Raw genomic sequence first — 15,789 nt, 5'->3', positions numbered from 1 at the left:
GAAATGGATTTTCCTTCCCAGACCCAGCACCCAGCACAGCTGCAGCCCAGGTCAGGGCATGGAGGGTGGTAGCTGTGCCTCAAACATCACACAGGCCCCAGGGAGCAGCAATATTTGCCCTTCTGCTTGTCCTGCCAGGAGGAGAGGGCAGCTGGGGTTTGAGGGAGAGCCTGGGGAGAGCAGGATCTATTCAGACACCCATCCAGGCTCCCCCTGGCTCAGCTCTGCCCTCAAGCACTGGGTTATCCAGGAATTCTCTGTAGCCCTGGGTACTCAGAGCTCCTGTGGGTCAGGGGAGCAGCAGCTGGAGGAGCTGTGCCCCACAGGAGATCCAGCATGAGGAGGGGAAGAGTCCAAGGTTGTGGCCCAGGGCAGCTGGGGCTGCTGCAGTGTCCAGGGCACAGAATCCAGGGAAGGTCTGTCTGCAGTGAGCCCAGTGCAGGGGCACAGCAGCAGTGCTGCTCTCTGGTCTCATTCCCAGGGCTGGAGGGGCTTCACTGCCTGGGCTCTCAGGGATCAGCTGGGCTTTACTGGAGCTGCTTTTCTGCAGAGGAGCTGTTGTTACACCCATGTGTAGAGGGAGCTGGTGCCTGGGACAGGAGATGTTCTGCAGGGGACAGGGCACAGTGGGATGGAGGCACAGCCTCTGCAGGGTGCCCGTGGCTGCTGCTCTCCCTGCTCTGCATCCCAGGGCAGTGAGGGATGTGCAGGACACACCTGTGCACACTGCTGAAGGCCTGGGCAAATTTCAGCCAGGCCTTTTCTCAGGTTCTGAGCCTTTTTCTCAGGCTGTGACACTTTCTCAGCTCTGGCTAGCATTTTCCCCAGTGTGACAACTTTCTTACAAATAGGAATTAATAAACATGGATTAGCACCTGGTGCTGGCTGTGGGACAGTGCATGATGTACATGACATGGGATGTTTTCTCCCATTGTCCAATGAACTGCTGTCCCATTTGAGATTCATGGACATTTCTATAAATATGGCTGAGGTTTTACTAAAGTGCTTTTTTTCCTTCCACCCCCAAAGTGTGCTGCTATTATTTGCTGCTCGTAGCAAACAGCAACACACACCCAGCTCCCCAGTGCCGCCCTGGCCGTGCTGAAGAGCCTGCTGCTGTTTTCTCTACAAAAAAACATCACAGCGAGCTCACAGCACCGAGGGCTGCTCTTCCCATTCAGAAAAGAGCAGAAAGATCTGGAAGATGTTGGGGTTGCAGCTGTGCTTCCCTCCCCCGGCTGCAGGCAGCGATCCTCCCGCTCCGCTGCGCATCGGGAGCGCAGCCCCGCCGGGCCGAGCGCTGCCGCTAATTTGTGTGCACAGCACCGGGGCTGCGGCTCAGCCTGCGCCGTGCTCCGAGCTGATTGATGGCATCGACGCCCACGCCAAGGACACCCGGGCACAGCAAAACATTTCGAGCCCCAAAGCGGCACTTGCTGGTTGAGGGGGTAGTTAAGGGTGTTTGTAATTAAGGGTGTTTGTCTTTAGGAGCTTTGGAAACGCTGAGTGCTCTGGAGAGAGCAAAGCTCATCACATGAGCCCCATTAGGGCTCTCCGGGCAGGCTGGGATTCAGAGAATCCTGGAGCGTTGGGCTGGGGCAGGACCTGGAAGGTCACTGAGCTGCCAGCGGGAGCATCCTCAGGGCTGCACCCGGGCAGGGAGCACCCGCCTGCTCCGGGCTGAGAAGCGCCCAGAGAGCTCGTGGAAGAGCCTACAAAGAGCGGTGGGAACTCCAGGCTCTTTAAAATGCTGTTTATTGTATCCAAATGATGCAGCGATTCACGGGTCGGGGGTGACAGAGTCCAGCCCACAGCCTGTCAGCCTCAGCTGTGGGTTCGTCTGAAAGTTCCTTCTAGTTCTGGTTCCAATGCATTAAATGCTTTTCATTGCAGAGCATCTTAAAACATGACCACCGATCAATACCTCCACTATTACCTAGAGCCTATCCTAACCACTAACATTACCATATTCATGTTACAATTTTCCAATCACAAAAGTTAATATGCTACAGTTTAAGCTGGAAGTTGTTTCTCAGTTTTCTTGCACTGGAAAATTCTGAGGTCTTTTCTCTACTTGCAACATGGCATTTTTTTTTCTGTGAAAATCTTTTTGCTTGGTAAAAACATATTTTATTTGAGGTGGATTTATCCTTTGTTCTAATTCATAAAAGCTACTTCCAACTCACTTGCTCTTTGCCTTCTTAGTTACCCAGTAAATCTGGCTCAGCAATTATTTTCTTCTACATCAAACCCTGCTAATAATTTCTATACCTTCTTCAGATTCTACATTCAAAGATCTTTCTGTTATACATACTTATCTGTGAGACCTTCCTGTCAAATCCTCATCCTTCCCAACAAGCTTGGAGCCGGGAGAATTGATCTCTTCTCCCAGGTCACAAGTGACAGGATGAGAGGGAACAGCCTCAAATCTTCAGGTGATTTCATGACTCATTCCATGCACAGTCCCGGCTTGTCCCGCTCTCCCCAGCTCGCCAAGGAACTGCCCTGCCCTGCAGAGAGCGTCCAGCACAGGGAACTCCTCCCACAGCAGCCCGGACACAAAACCTGCCTGGAACTGTGCCCAAGGACAGGATCCCTAAAGGAACTGAGGGATCCCTAAAGGAACTGAAGGATCCCTAAAGGAACTGAAGGATCCCTAAAGGAACTGAAGGATCTCTAAAAGAACTGAAGGATCCCTAAAGGAACTGAAGGATCTCTAAAGGAACTGAAGGAACTCTAAAGGAGCTAAAGGATCTGTAAAGGACCTGAAGGAACTCTAAAGGAACTGAAGGATCCCTAAAGGAACTGAAGGAACTCTAAAGGAACTAAAGGATCACTGAAGGAGCTCTAAAGGAAATAAAGGAATTCTAAAGGAACTGAAGGATCTCTAAAGGAACCGAAGGATCTCTAAAGGAACCTCCCAAAAACCGGGCCGGGGCTGGGAGCGGCTCCCTGGCACCACCCTGTGGGGGCACCGGGAATTGCAGCGGGGACAGGGATGGGAGGGGGCGGCGGCGCGGGGCTCGGTGACCCTGGGACCACCAACCCCCGGGGACCACCAGCTTCTGCAGCCACCAATCCCTGGGACCATCAACCCCTGGGACCACCGACCCCTCTGATCAACGATTCCTGCCACCATCAATCCCCTATGGCCAACCTATGATCTGTGTGACCACTGACCCCTGTGACCACCAGTCCCAGTGACCACCGACCCCTGTGACCACCAGCCCACCGTGCCTCAGGCATGGAGCCACCACAGATTCTTCCCTGGACAGAACAGATTGCAGGAGCTCAGGGAACAGCCAGTGCAGGGCTCAAAGTGTTTGCAAAGAGGATTTACAGTCCTTTGCCTTTTAATGGACAGCTCAAAGCTCAGCACGCTGAGCTGTGCTTGACACAAAGGATTTCCAAAATCAAGAGGTGCCAGTGAGGAGCCCCAGCTGCTCTGCAAACCTTTGCTCATGCCCTGCATCCCCCAGAGAGCTCTGACCCTGAGCTCATGGCTGTGCTTTCACAGCCAGGGCTGCTGCAGAAAAATGAAAAGTGGGGTTTGTTCTCCTGGCACAAAGTTGTGCCTCGAGCCCTGGAAGGGCAGTGCCCCCCTGAGCCTTGGAGGGCAGAAGAACCAGGCAACACCTTCAAAAAGTCAGGAATCATCACAGTGACTTCCCAGCTTTTCATTGCAGAGCTGATCATCCCCATTCTGCCTCTGGCCTCAATCCCAGGGCAGCAGAATCCAGTGTTTTCTGTGCTGCAGTAACCCACAGGGAGATGCCAAGTGCCAGTAACCATTTCTTGTTTTGCAGACCATGAACTATCAGAGATTTCCATGATAAATATGAAAAAGAAAAATAAAGGAAGTAAAAGACTTGTTAAACCCTCTGATTTGCTATTTCTGCTCTCAGGTCCCAGCTGACACACAGTTTATCCCTCTGTGGTCCCACTGACACTGAAACCAGCAAACCACTCCTAAGATTGCATCAATTCTTGCTATGCCAGGGGAATGCTGCACTTTAGTTGTCTTGTATTGACAAGAACCATTTGAAAAATGTGATATTTGTCCTCCTAACTTGGTTGAAGGTCCAAGTAGAAAAGGAGACTTCAACCAATTCCCTTCAGACTCACTTCAGAAAGTTTTCCTTTGTCATCTGAAGATGGTGCCCACAGTGGGCTCCAGTGTCCTAGAATACCTGAATCCTCTAAAACAGATCAAAAATCAGTGTTTGAGCTGTGAGGGCATAAGGATCACTATCTCTGTGAGATGCCTGTACTAGATGACACAACCTCTCACTATTCTACTGGGTCCTGTTATATTTTAACACTTCACTTTTCCTTCTGTCCAATCCCAGTTAAGGACAGAAGCAAAAATTACCTAAACTCTGTTTTAAATTTCACATTATGAGAGTTTAGTGATCTGTGCTTAACTCCCACTAAATAACAAAATATAGTTTTGTGCTGCAGACAGAGTTCTAAAGCTTTGTTCTCCATTAAACCCACTTTGGGTCTCGGATTTTTCCAAGAAAGTTGCTAGAGCAGCTTAGGGAAATAATTTTGAAACTACTCCCAGCTGTGGTGCCAGCCAGGTTATTGTGGAACTATAATTCACAATCAGGAGGCAGAGAAAGCTGAGGAGTAAGAAATAAAAGATGTGAGTGCAACACAGTGAGCTGGACACAGCTCCAGAATCACCCCACTGCTCATGTGTGCAGAGAAATGCATCACTGAGCCAACAGGGAAAACAACTTTTTTCTTTCTCTTTTTTTTTAAATTTGTGAGTAATTTTTAGCTCTGTCAGAAATGAGACTCCCCTGTAAGTCAGGCAATCTGTGCAATTCCTTCCAGCCCTGCCCCCTCCCCACAGCAGCTGCATCCCACCTTGGATGCTGCAGGCAGCTGGGAAACACAATCCTGGATTTTGGGAAAATCCTCATCAATAAAGGACCACAGGGAGATCAGAGCTATTTGCAATCTTTTCCTTCAGGATTTGTGGTTATCCCAGCAAAGAGGTGAGGGCTGCTCAGCTGTGGGGGCTGATGTCTGTCCCCTCCTCTGTCTTTCAGGTATTTTCTGCTCCTGCTCAATCTCCCACTGGGGTTACAGCTCTAATTAGGCAATTTCCAGACTCCACACAGGCAGAAGCTGCCATTCTTTACCTGTGGGATAATCACCTCCTCTGCCTTTATCAGGAGTTCCCTGTCATCTGTAGGGAGGGAAGAGATGGGAGGGACAGACACAAGTGACAGGAAAAGGCAGAAAAAGTGAGTCCTGCTTGAAATCAGACAAAATAATGAAAAAAAGTGAGTTTTTCCTGCTCTTGTGAGGTACTCCTGTGAGCAAAACATAATTCTAAAGCCTGAATATTGCAATCAAAACTAGGAGGCCTACTGGAAAAATGGAAAGAGAATCTGCTCTTTTCCAACACCACCAGTCACATAAATCAACATATTGCCTGAATATGTTTTCAGTATAAATGAAGAATAAATTCAGATAAATTAAGAAAGTAGGCAAAGAATCCAGGAGGTGGAACAACAGAAAAATTACAGAGGAATCTGCCACAGTTGTGAATATAATCAAGACCATCCCTTGAACAAAATGAACATTTAGAATCATCAAGTGTTGACTCAGGACAGGGGCAGCAGCCCCACAGGCAGGTGGAGGCAAAGCCCCTTTACTGACAACCACATTCATGAAAGCAATCTCCCATTTTACCATGTTTGATACCATTTGAATAACCCTGCATGACTGCACCAGGACCACGTTCTCATCAGAGTAAAATTTACAAGTGACTCGTTTGCAAGGTGGGACAGGAAGAACAAACACGGGGGCACACAGAGGACAGAATGTCACCTCCTCTCCTGGGACAGTGCTGGGGATGGAGCCTGGCAGAGCCACAGCCCAGATCCTCAAATGTTCTCCAATTCCATCCCCAGGCTCGTCCAACTTCAGTATTCTTAACATATACAGATAGCCACATACATTTTTTTGTTGTTTTTAATTAAAAAGCTCCTTCACATACACAATCATATACTGAATTAGCAAGAACAATAATATATTTCTTGGAGAATAGCAAAACATCTGCTCTGCCAGTGCCACCCACAAACTAGACAAAGGACTAAGATATCTGACAGTTTCAGACCACTTAGCAAAGAGAAATTCTCTTGGCCTAAAGACAGGGAGCCATGCAGTGAAGGTGCCATGGAGGGTACAGCAAATGCAATATACAGAAAAACAGTGTTAAAATGTTTTCTTGTAAAGATTCTGCAGGCAGAGGGTTGAATCCTGATCATCAGGAGCTTTCTTTACAATTCAAGAAATACTGGATAGCACTGAAGCAGAAGAATGACACTGAAAAATAATGAAGAGCTACACAAACACTTAAATATTGATTTTGGCCAAAAGAAATTTCTGTATTTATGAAATTTCTTTTAATGTGTCAGGGGGATTCTGAATTTTAAGAGTGCATCTGATTTACAAGAAGCTGTTGCTGCCAACCTCGTGGAAGAATAAAACATCTGATTCCATAAGGGACCTCAATGTCTTGGCAACAAAGCCCAGAGACACCAAAACTTCCTTCTTGCCAAGGAAAAACTGCCCAACAAAACACAAAGAATCAGAGAAGGAAAAGGCAACTCTCATTTCAGTTTCATTACAAACACCTGAAAGGAAAAAAATAAAAATAAAAAAAAAGAAGGTGGGAGGGGAAAGGGGAAGCAGCTTCTAGTAAAAAATAGCTGTGGGATTTTGGGCATTTTGGGGCCAGATCAATCAAACTGGCAGAACAGGCTCCAGACTGGGAATTTTTGCTGTTTCCATAATAGAAGTTACCCCAAAGCTGGAGTTGAGTATTTCAAGCTGTGCCATATCTGCAGCACAGCTCAGAGCCCCACTGGGCCTTTCCTATGGGAACGTGGCTCAATCCCAGCAACTGTGGGGTGGTGGCTCAGGGCTGGGAACACTCTCAACAATCCAGCTGCTCATGCCAGATTTCCCTTCCCAAATGGACTGGGGGAAATGAGCTCCTCTGGACAGTCACAGGCTCAGGAACTGGTTTGGGGGAGGCAGGAGAGCACCCAGGGAGTGGAGCAAGGCTGGGATCTGCCCCAGCCCTGCACCTCCTGTGCCTCAGGGTGGCACCTTTGGGGTAAAAGAACCTTCAAGCAGTCAACATCTTCCTCAACTCAAACCCTGCAAGGCCAAACATGAAAATATTTTGCTGGTTCTCCCCTTTTTAGGGGCTGTTGCTCACCCCAAAAAGATCAGTGGAACTGGCACTTTGCAGACATCCAGGGTCAGAAATTGGGGTGCAGCTGGGGGAACCTGGCTGGAGGGGCAACAACTCACCCACTGTTACTGAAGAACATGGATAAATGAGAAAAGCAGAATCTGAACAGAAAAATGGGTTCTGCTGCTCCTGGATGAGAAGTGCTGATGGAAAAGCCCGTGAGTGTCACCAGCAGAGAGCAGAGGGGTGACCACAACAGGAGGGGTTTGCCTGGCTGTACACAGCATTCTCATTCAAAATTAAACTCCTTCCATGAAATACCTTCACAGATTTAACAATATATATATATATATATATTTAGTATCCCCTGCATAAAAGAAAAATACACATTATTTCAACAGCCAAGAAAAAACTGCAATTTATTAAGTTTCAAAGAATCTTCGTACTCTTGAAAGCAACTTTCGGTGCATGTTCTTTTAACAATCACATTCTATGAGGAGAATAAACATTAAAAGCCACAATTGTTGGTTTTCTTTTTAATCTCAGAGTTACAGACATCTTTAATTCAAAAGGAAAGGCAAAAAAAAAAAAAAAAAAAAGCCCCTAAAAAGAAAACCCACCTGTCCCCACCCCCTCCCCAACCCCTCCAACAGAAATTTTCATTCCCAATTTGAAAATATCAGGAGTTTTTCTACAACTCAATGCTAAACTTCAGCATGGAAAATTGAATGTAAACACGCACATACACACATACATATTTTATATAAGTGTGTGTGTGTATATATATATAAAATATATATGTAGGAGGCGTGTAATGGCAATGAGATGCAATTACTCTGAGGAAAGGTTATTCAGCTAAATACACTACTAAAACTTGAGGAAAAAAAAAAAACAAAACAAGTCTTGAACCCAGTTTGTGCATAGTTCATGATCCTCTATAAAACCAGCTTTTGTTAATTTGCAATCTTGCAGGACCCTTTAAATCTGATAAAACCATTAAAAAGCTAATCTTCCAAAAAAAAAAAAAAATGTAATGCACAAGTTTCCTGATCCAAGCAGGCAGGGAGCACAATGTTCATATAATTTTTAAAACATACTTGAAGTGTATGTTATTCCATTGTCTTTCTTCCTTTCAAAACAATCAAAAACATTGATCTTTTTTTTTAAACATAAAGCGATTTTTTAATATATAAAGCACTCTTCAAACATCTATTTCTTTTGAGTCCATTATTTGGTAAATATGTAACTGCTACACATTAGATTAGGTATTTTCTTCTTTCTTACTGTCTTTTTTTTTTTTTTTTTTTTTAATTTTCTTTTCGTTTTTTAATAATATCTTCAGTGCTAGGAGTTGGGTTTTAAAAATACATGAAATGGTGTGGAGTTGCTCCTCGGGAAACCCGGCTTTCCTGAGACATCTTCCACCATGTGCAAGATAGTGATCACAAAGTTTTCGCCACTTTGACGAAGAGGAGGAAAACAACAACAAAAATAGTACACAGCAATGGCCAAAGAAAAGGATAATACAACAACACTGTTCAATCCCAGAGCTCTGAAGTAGCATATCTTCATTCTGAAAATAGTTTTCTTTACGATGGAAGTCTTTTTTTTTGTTTGTTTGTTTTGTTTTTTTCTCTTTTTTTTTTTTTTTTTTTTTTTAAATTCCTTTTTTTTTTTTATTTTAAAGTTTGAAGGAGAAAAAAAGGTCTGTAAACAGGTGGGAGCCAAAACTCCTGGCTCCTCCAAAAGCAGTCAAAACTTATGTCCAAGTGCTTGTTTCTGTTCCTGCTTGCAAGGGAACTATCAACTCTTTACAATTATCTATGGCCACAGTTCAACAAGAGTATTTTTTTTTTTTTTTTTAAACTTTATATTCCGAATGGAAAAATGGTGCAATACTCCGGTAATAATTCTTGCATTAGTCCACAATAAAAAGCTGCTAAAGGTAGATATACATATTATTCTCCAGAGATACACACTGTAATTTTTAAAATGCAATAAGAGTCCTTGAGTAAACATTTACACGTGAATTGTCGCCGGCCCCTTCTATCAGTTTCTTTCCTTTTTTTTTTTTTTTATCCTTTTTTTTTTGGTTTTTTTTTTTTTTTTTTTTTTTTTTTTTTCTGTGTTTTTACCATTACAGGATTAGCTACAAGAAGGGCTGCGGACACTCAGTGCAAAGTTAGAAGCTAATAACAATTAAACATTTGACCAATGAGCAAATAAAAAGCATATACTGAACCAAAGGAAAAAACTTCACACGTTGAGTTAAACCACACGTGGGCACACACACACACAGGCACACACACACACACACACACTCACATCTGTCCCAACAAAAACATAGTCTGAACTTTAAAAAAAAAATTCTTAGAGCCTGTTTTTTGTGTACTGATGCTGACCTGGAAGTGTAATAATTCAACTTAGAAAGTGTTCACATTTTGTTATTGGCCTGCTGGATTCAAGTATTTGCATGTTGATATGGTTTGTTGCTTTTTTTAAAAGTTTTTTTTTTTTGTTTCTTTGTTGATTTTTTTTTTTTTTTTTAACTTTTTATATTTTTTGGGATTAAAAAAATGACATGAAAAAGTAATGAAACAAGGGTAATGTGCATAGGCAGATCCATGGGAGTAGTGGACACAGAGATACCCCAACCCTGCCCTCCCTCCCCCCCTCTCAACCTGTACAGTCCAGAGTTGCCACTCGGATTCGTCACTTTTCTGTACCAATGGTAAAATATCACACTTCACCCTTTCTGATTATTGGGTCCGCCTCTGTAATGTGCATAATAGTCACAGGCTCATTTAAATAGGCTTTCATTTCCCCTTCCCACCCTCCCCAGTTGATAAAATAACCCTTTCCAGCCCAAATTCTGAAAAGTGCCCTTCATGATAGACCTATTCTAAGCAGCTTTTATACTTGGTTTTGAAAAATCACCATACAAACATAAAAAGACGACATAAAACAACAACAAAAAAAAAAGCCATGAAAAAAGTAAAACCTGTCATTAGCATGTGACACTGACCAAAGGAGCCCATACTGTTTCAGGAACAGTTCACAAGGACTTCTGCAGTTTCAGATTCAATATTGGACAGAGGTACTAAGGAGGGCTGCCAGTCTCATGGGTTAAAGCTGGATTCTTCATCAAGCCCGGGACTGGAAAGGGTTACCATTTTTTTTTTTATTTTTTTAATTTTTTTTAAATTTTTTGTTTTCCTTTAGTGCTGATGATTGTTATTTCCATCCTGCTTGCTCGTCTCCTAGATGGACTCCCCGCTGAGCAGATCCCCCGGCAGGAGGGTGTTGAGGGGCGTGGGGCTCCCGATGACTCTGCCATCGTCGGCGCTGGGGGGTCCCCAGAGGCTGCTGGAGTACTGGGGCACCCCCCCCCAGAGCAGGTCGCTGCTGCCCTTGCCCCCCAGGCACGGGGGGTTCCAGTGGCCGGCGTCGGGGCGGCCCAGCCCGTGGGAGCTGCCCGAGGAGCCCAGGCGGCTGGGCGTGGATCCAGTGTTGGACTGCCAGCTGGAGGTGGGCGGCAGCGCCTGCCCCTGCGCCAGGAACCGGTTCACCTCCTCCTCGCCTGCAAACTCCGCCAGGATCGTCGTGTTGCCCAGGACACACCTGAGGGTGCAAGCAACAGGTGAGCTATGGGTGCTGTCCTAGGTTACAAGGCAAAGATGGGACCAGAGGGATGGATTCTATCAGCATCTGCTGAAACCAGGAGGGGCAGTGACCCTGATCTCCTGGCACATATTATCTGCTAATGAGCCATCTTTAAACCAGCTGGGCAATCATCTTTATCTTTCCCATGACCCAGCCTTCATCCAGGAGGTATCACCTGTTAATGGGCCATTGTTAAAAACTGGGTGTGGCAGCAATTCTTATCTCTGTGGGAACTCCCTCCTGTTATTGGGACATTGTTTTAAACTGGGTGTGGCAGTGACCCTGATCTCCTGGCACATATTATCTGCTAATGGGCCATCTTTAAACCAGCTGGGGCAATCATCTTTATCTTTCCACAGCCCATCCTCTCTCCAGGAGATATCTCCTGTTCATGGCCAGTGAGTCCCAGTGCATGACTGATAAAATTACATCATCCACCCAGGGGGAGGAGCCAAACATTTCCTACCTAGATAAAAACTGGTATTTGGAACACCAAGGCAGCCCTTACCCACTGGTTTCCAGAGGGCAAGAGCTACCAGACCTTTCTACAGGATCACTGCTTCAACAAGATCACTGCTACCACCATCCTAACTATGGGGTGTCAGGCTGTATTCTGACTCTGTCAGTGGTTTTGGTTTTTTTTCTTTTGTACTATTGCATGTATTTTATTTTTTCCCTTTTTTCCTATTAAATTGTACTTCTGATTTGGGAGTCTCTCACTGGTTTTGATTTCAAAACCATTACAGGTGCAAAGCTGTTAGACTCCAGAAACCTCAAAGTTTTTTGAGCTTGCTGTGCTGTCTGGCACTTACCCCTGGAGAACATTGCTTTTGACCTGAGACCTTGGAGAAATGCTAATGATGGAGTTAAAATGATGGGTGTGTAGTTAATAGAAGTGTGTGATTTCAAATCGTGAAGGGTTTTAAATTTGAATTTTTGTACTGTAGCAATGGGTATGGGACAAGATGGAGGATTTTGGGTGGTGTCTCTTTTTGGTGCTCATCTTCACACATGTGGAGATAACCTTCTCTAACTGACATATCCTGGAGCCTCAATTCCTTTCAGGAATAAGGACAGAAACTCTCCAACAAAATGATGCTCCCACTGCCTCAGTACTTTCATGTGCTCATGCTATAACCTGTTGATAAAGGGAATTGCTTTCCAAATCTAAATACCCATGTAATTCTCCTGAAACATCACTCTCTGTATTCTCCATCCTGAGTTTACCACTCCAATTCTCCAGCCTTTATGCCAATTAGTCCCTTGGATTTCAAAACTCCTAAAAAGCAAATTTTGTTTTCATACACTTCTCTCATAACTCCTTTAAAGAAAAGGTGACCACCACGAACACATTCCTTATTTAGCACTGTTTTACCCTCTGTTTCTCTCTAAAGTTACAACCTTGTCCTGTGCTCTCCCTGAGCTTCCTTTGGAATCCTTATCATATCTTACAAATTCTTTGTGGTCTTACAGGTGACAAGTCCTAATTGAGGATGATGTTTATGCTGAATAAAGTTTTGTAATGCACTCTTATTCAGTATTGACACCCAGTAAACTTTTTTCTCTCTCATTAGATAATCTTGAAAATCAACACTGAAGTAACTAGTGACCAGTTACGGCTAAGAAAACATTTTCTGGGCTTTGTAACAAAAGCAAGAGGGTGCAGAAACATACATGTGCAGAGACTTCTGGGCCTTGGCTGCTTCCTCCTTGGAACTGTATCGGACCACAGCATTCCCTTGGGTCAGGTTCAGGTGGAATGTGATGAGGGGGCCGTGCTGCAAACACAGAGTCCGCAGCGTGGAACCATCGATCTGGGGGGGCAAGGGCAGCCAAGGTTACCTCTGGTACTCTGATTTACCTTAAATGCTTCATTAACAAGTGTTTAAAAGTTAAAGAGTGAGTACAAGTGAAAGAAAAAAAGAAGTGCTTAATTACACACTCATTGCTCTCTGCATTGAGGGAGACATCTTGTCTTTTTAAGAATTCCCTTCTGTCCAGTACACAAATTTTCCCAATTTAGGTTATGCAAATTATATTTATCATTAGATGTCCACAGAAATCCAGAAGTAAGTCAAAGGTAAAACACACTACATAAATGTAATTAATTTTTTCCCAAGATTAATTTGGATGTCTGCATCCAAGGCTTTGTGGCTTATGTTCTTCCTTTGCAATGACACCATGAAGGACAAGTGGAGGATGTGAGACATGAGAAGAAACCAAAACCCATAGGAAAATCAGATTTTACATATTCATGTTTTACTACATCATTCACCTCCAAACTTACACACACAGAAATGGTTCCCAGTGAATGACTAATTATAGGCTTGAAAGTTCATACTTGATTTGACAGCACTTTGAAACCTAACAAATTCCTGTAGAAGACAGGTACTTATAATAAATGCAGAATAATTATTCTTCTTTCAAATGACTCAAATGGCCAAGGCCTGTAAATGTTGTTCTCATCATCTCTTAAATGCAAGTGTCTTTTCCTGCCCAGTTTTGCACAATTCCAGTTACCTGGGGGGTGAGGTTCCGAAGAACCAGCCAGCTGCTTGTTCTCCCTGAGCTGTCAGTACTCCATGCAGAACCTGCAACACAAATTCCACAACAAAACATTTGATCATGGTCTCTGGAGAGCACCTTACAGGCAAATTTATCTGGAATCACAACACTTTAACAAGCTCAGTGCTGCTGAAAACAAATCCTACAGCAGTTTCCTCACATCTTGATTTACTGCCTCTCTTGGAAGGAAAGGTTGCTGAATAAAAAGCTGCTCTTGCTACATTTCAAAGATCTGTGGCATTTTTCATACTCCCAGAGTAACTATTAGAGAAATAACAGATGCAGGTATGGCACTGCAACAAACTGGATCCTCAGAATGCACTAGAATTAATCTGGAAGACACATTTTAAAAGCAGATCTGAGCAGTCCAAGCTCAGATTGCTGCTTCCTAATAAAGATTTTATAGCACTGCAGCACTCTGCTCTCTTGCCAATGACAGATTAATGTGTATGACTTATTCAAAACAGGTATTTCTGCACTGACAATGATTGAAGATACAAGGGCATAACCAACAAAACCTGCTCTAACAACCTCAGCCTGGTGCTTTACAGCTTGGTGGTTTACAGTAAGAAGCTGTACAAGCTTGTTTATGAGTGGCATTTGAGAATCACAGTGGACCCTGTGGGTGCTCCAGAGACAATCCTGGGAGCAGCTTTAGCTGCCCTTCCAGGTGGGGGTTTGGTGAACAAACATCTAAAATAAATGGCAGGAAGAGGGAAGAACATTTAATTCTCAACTTAGTGTAAGCAGATTATTAAAACAGCTTTATAAATATAATTAATACCTGCATATATATTTATATTTATAGAGATATCTAAATATTGACATGTCTATATAGCCAGATCCATGGCTTCTTGTATTCATATTAAAACAAACAAAGGCATATAAAAAATGCAGGTATTCCCTGAGGGACCTGCAATGCCATCAGGTCCTAAATGCTTCATATCTATTAATATTAAATTCCATGGGCTCCTCTTGAAGTCTTAGATCATGCCACAGAACAGGACACAGGTTTGAAAGACATTTTTAGAAATTAAGAAGCTGGGGGAAAAAAATTCTAGTTGGGAGTTAAACTGGGCAACTCCTGTATAAAATCATTACTGTGACCAGCTGAAAGATGCTGCATTTATAACTTATTCCAAATGAAATAAAGAGACAGGAGATGCACCCCTAAAACAGAACCACTGCAGCTGTTAGAACTCTGGTTTCTGGGGAAATGCAGAGCAGAAGCAAACAGAGCTGTGAGTACCAGAGGAGTAAGAAGAGCTGGTCCAGCCCAGGGGACTGGCACCCCACGTGGAGGATGGCTTGGTGTTGGTTAAGCCTGGAGGAGGTCTTGTTGGAGCTGTAGTGTTTCTGGGAACCTTCCAGAGTTCATGGGACAGAGAGGCTTGGGTGTGAGAGATTGGGCCAGAGGACCACGTGGACTTGATGTCTGACAGTTTACCTGCAACAGAAAAAGAGTATATTTGTATATTTGGGTACTCTACACTAATGGGTATCATGGGTTACATCCTCCCAGCTTCTCAGCAGGAAAAGAACAACTTTCTGTACCATGCAGTGCTATAAATTTTATATTCTTTGAACATGTTTAAACCACTGTTTACAATTTCCAGTACTTTTGTGTTTAGTGAAATTCACACTACCTGCTACATACAAATTCCATTTTGAAAATCTATTGCTTTGTTTCCTTGTAAAAGGTGATATATGAAAAGAAGTCCAGAAAATGGATGCAGCTATTTGGTGAAATCTGATTTCACCAAAATAATAATGAAACACTTCAGGATTGGCTCTCTCAAAGATTTAGCAGGACTTTTAACACTTTTTCTTGCACCACTCATTTTACCTAATATAAAGAATTCAGTATACCCATATGTTCTTCTGATGCATTATTAAAATTCTAAAGATCAAAGACCAACATAAACATTATTTCTGAATATTTGAAGTAACCTATACTCTTTTTTTCCAAGTATCTTTGAGAAAAATCAAGTCTTCAGAAGATAACACCACACCACAACCTGTCAGTCTTTGCTTGTTCTTTCCCTGATCAGTTTTCAAACTCCTACAGCTGTTCCTGCCATTTCAAAGCTTTATAAAATGACACAAACCCAAGAAGAGCACAGTATAGCATTCAGAGGGGCAGACTGAATTATTTAAATAATGGATAATGAAACAAATCTTTATTCACCTTTAGACTTACACATCCCTGCCTTTCCTCCTGATAGCAACACCTGCTGTGCAATTAGAGCCCAACTTCCCTGCCACAGCACAGTCCTGCTGCTACCAACACTGGCAGCACTTGGAGGGCTGGGATGGACTGAAAGGGGACACAATCCTGC

The 15,789-nt window shown here is 43.7% G+C and overlaps 1 protein-coding gene across 12 annotated transcripts in view; it reads right to left on the bottom strand.

The window, feature by feature from the left end:
- Nucleotides 1–7,611: 7,611 nt before the first annotated feature.
- TNRC6C (trinucleotide repeat containing adaptor 6C) overlaps nt 7,612–15,789 on the bottom strand; it is a 99,491-nt gene continuing 91,313 nt past the window's right edge. For all 12 annotated transcript variants that reach the window (XM_079323370.1, XM_079323379.1, XM_079323376.1 and 9 more), the window contains 4 exons: nt 14,700–14,897; nt 13,406–13,476; nt 12,560–12,699; nt 7,612–10,843 (listed from right to left, as the gene is read on the bottom strand). In XM_079323370.1, coding sequence (XP_079179496.1) covers nt 10,483–10,843; nt 12,560–12,699; nt 13,406–13,476; nt 14,700–14,897 — 770 coding nt within the window. In that variant the 3' untranslated portion in view covers nt 7,612–10,482. The remainder of the gene's footprint in view (nt 10,844–12,559; nt 12,700–13,405; nt 13,477–14,699; nt 14,898–15,789) is intronic.

The sequence above is a fragment of the Erithacus rubecula genome (assembly GCF_903797595.1).
Source record: "Erithacus rubecula genome assembly, chromosome: 20".
In the NCBI taxonomy this organism is placed as follows: domain Eukaryota; kingdom Metazoa; phylum Chordata; class Aves; order Passeriformes; family Muscicapidae; genus Erithacus; species Erithacus rubecula.
The sequence above is the reverse complement of the archived record's forward strand: the minus strand, read 5'-3'. Positions and strand labels throughout refer to the sequence as shown.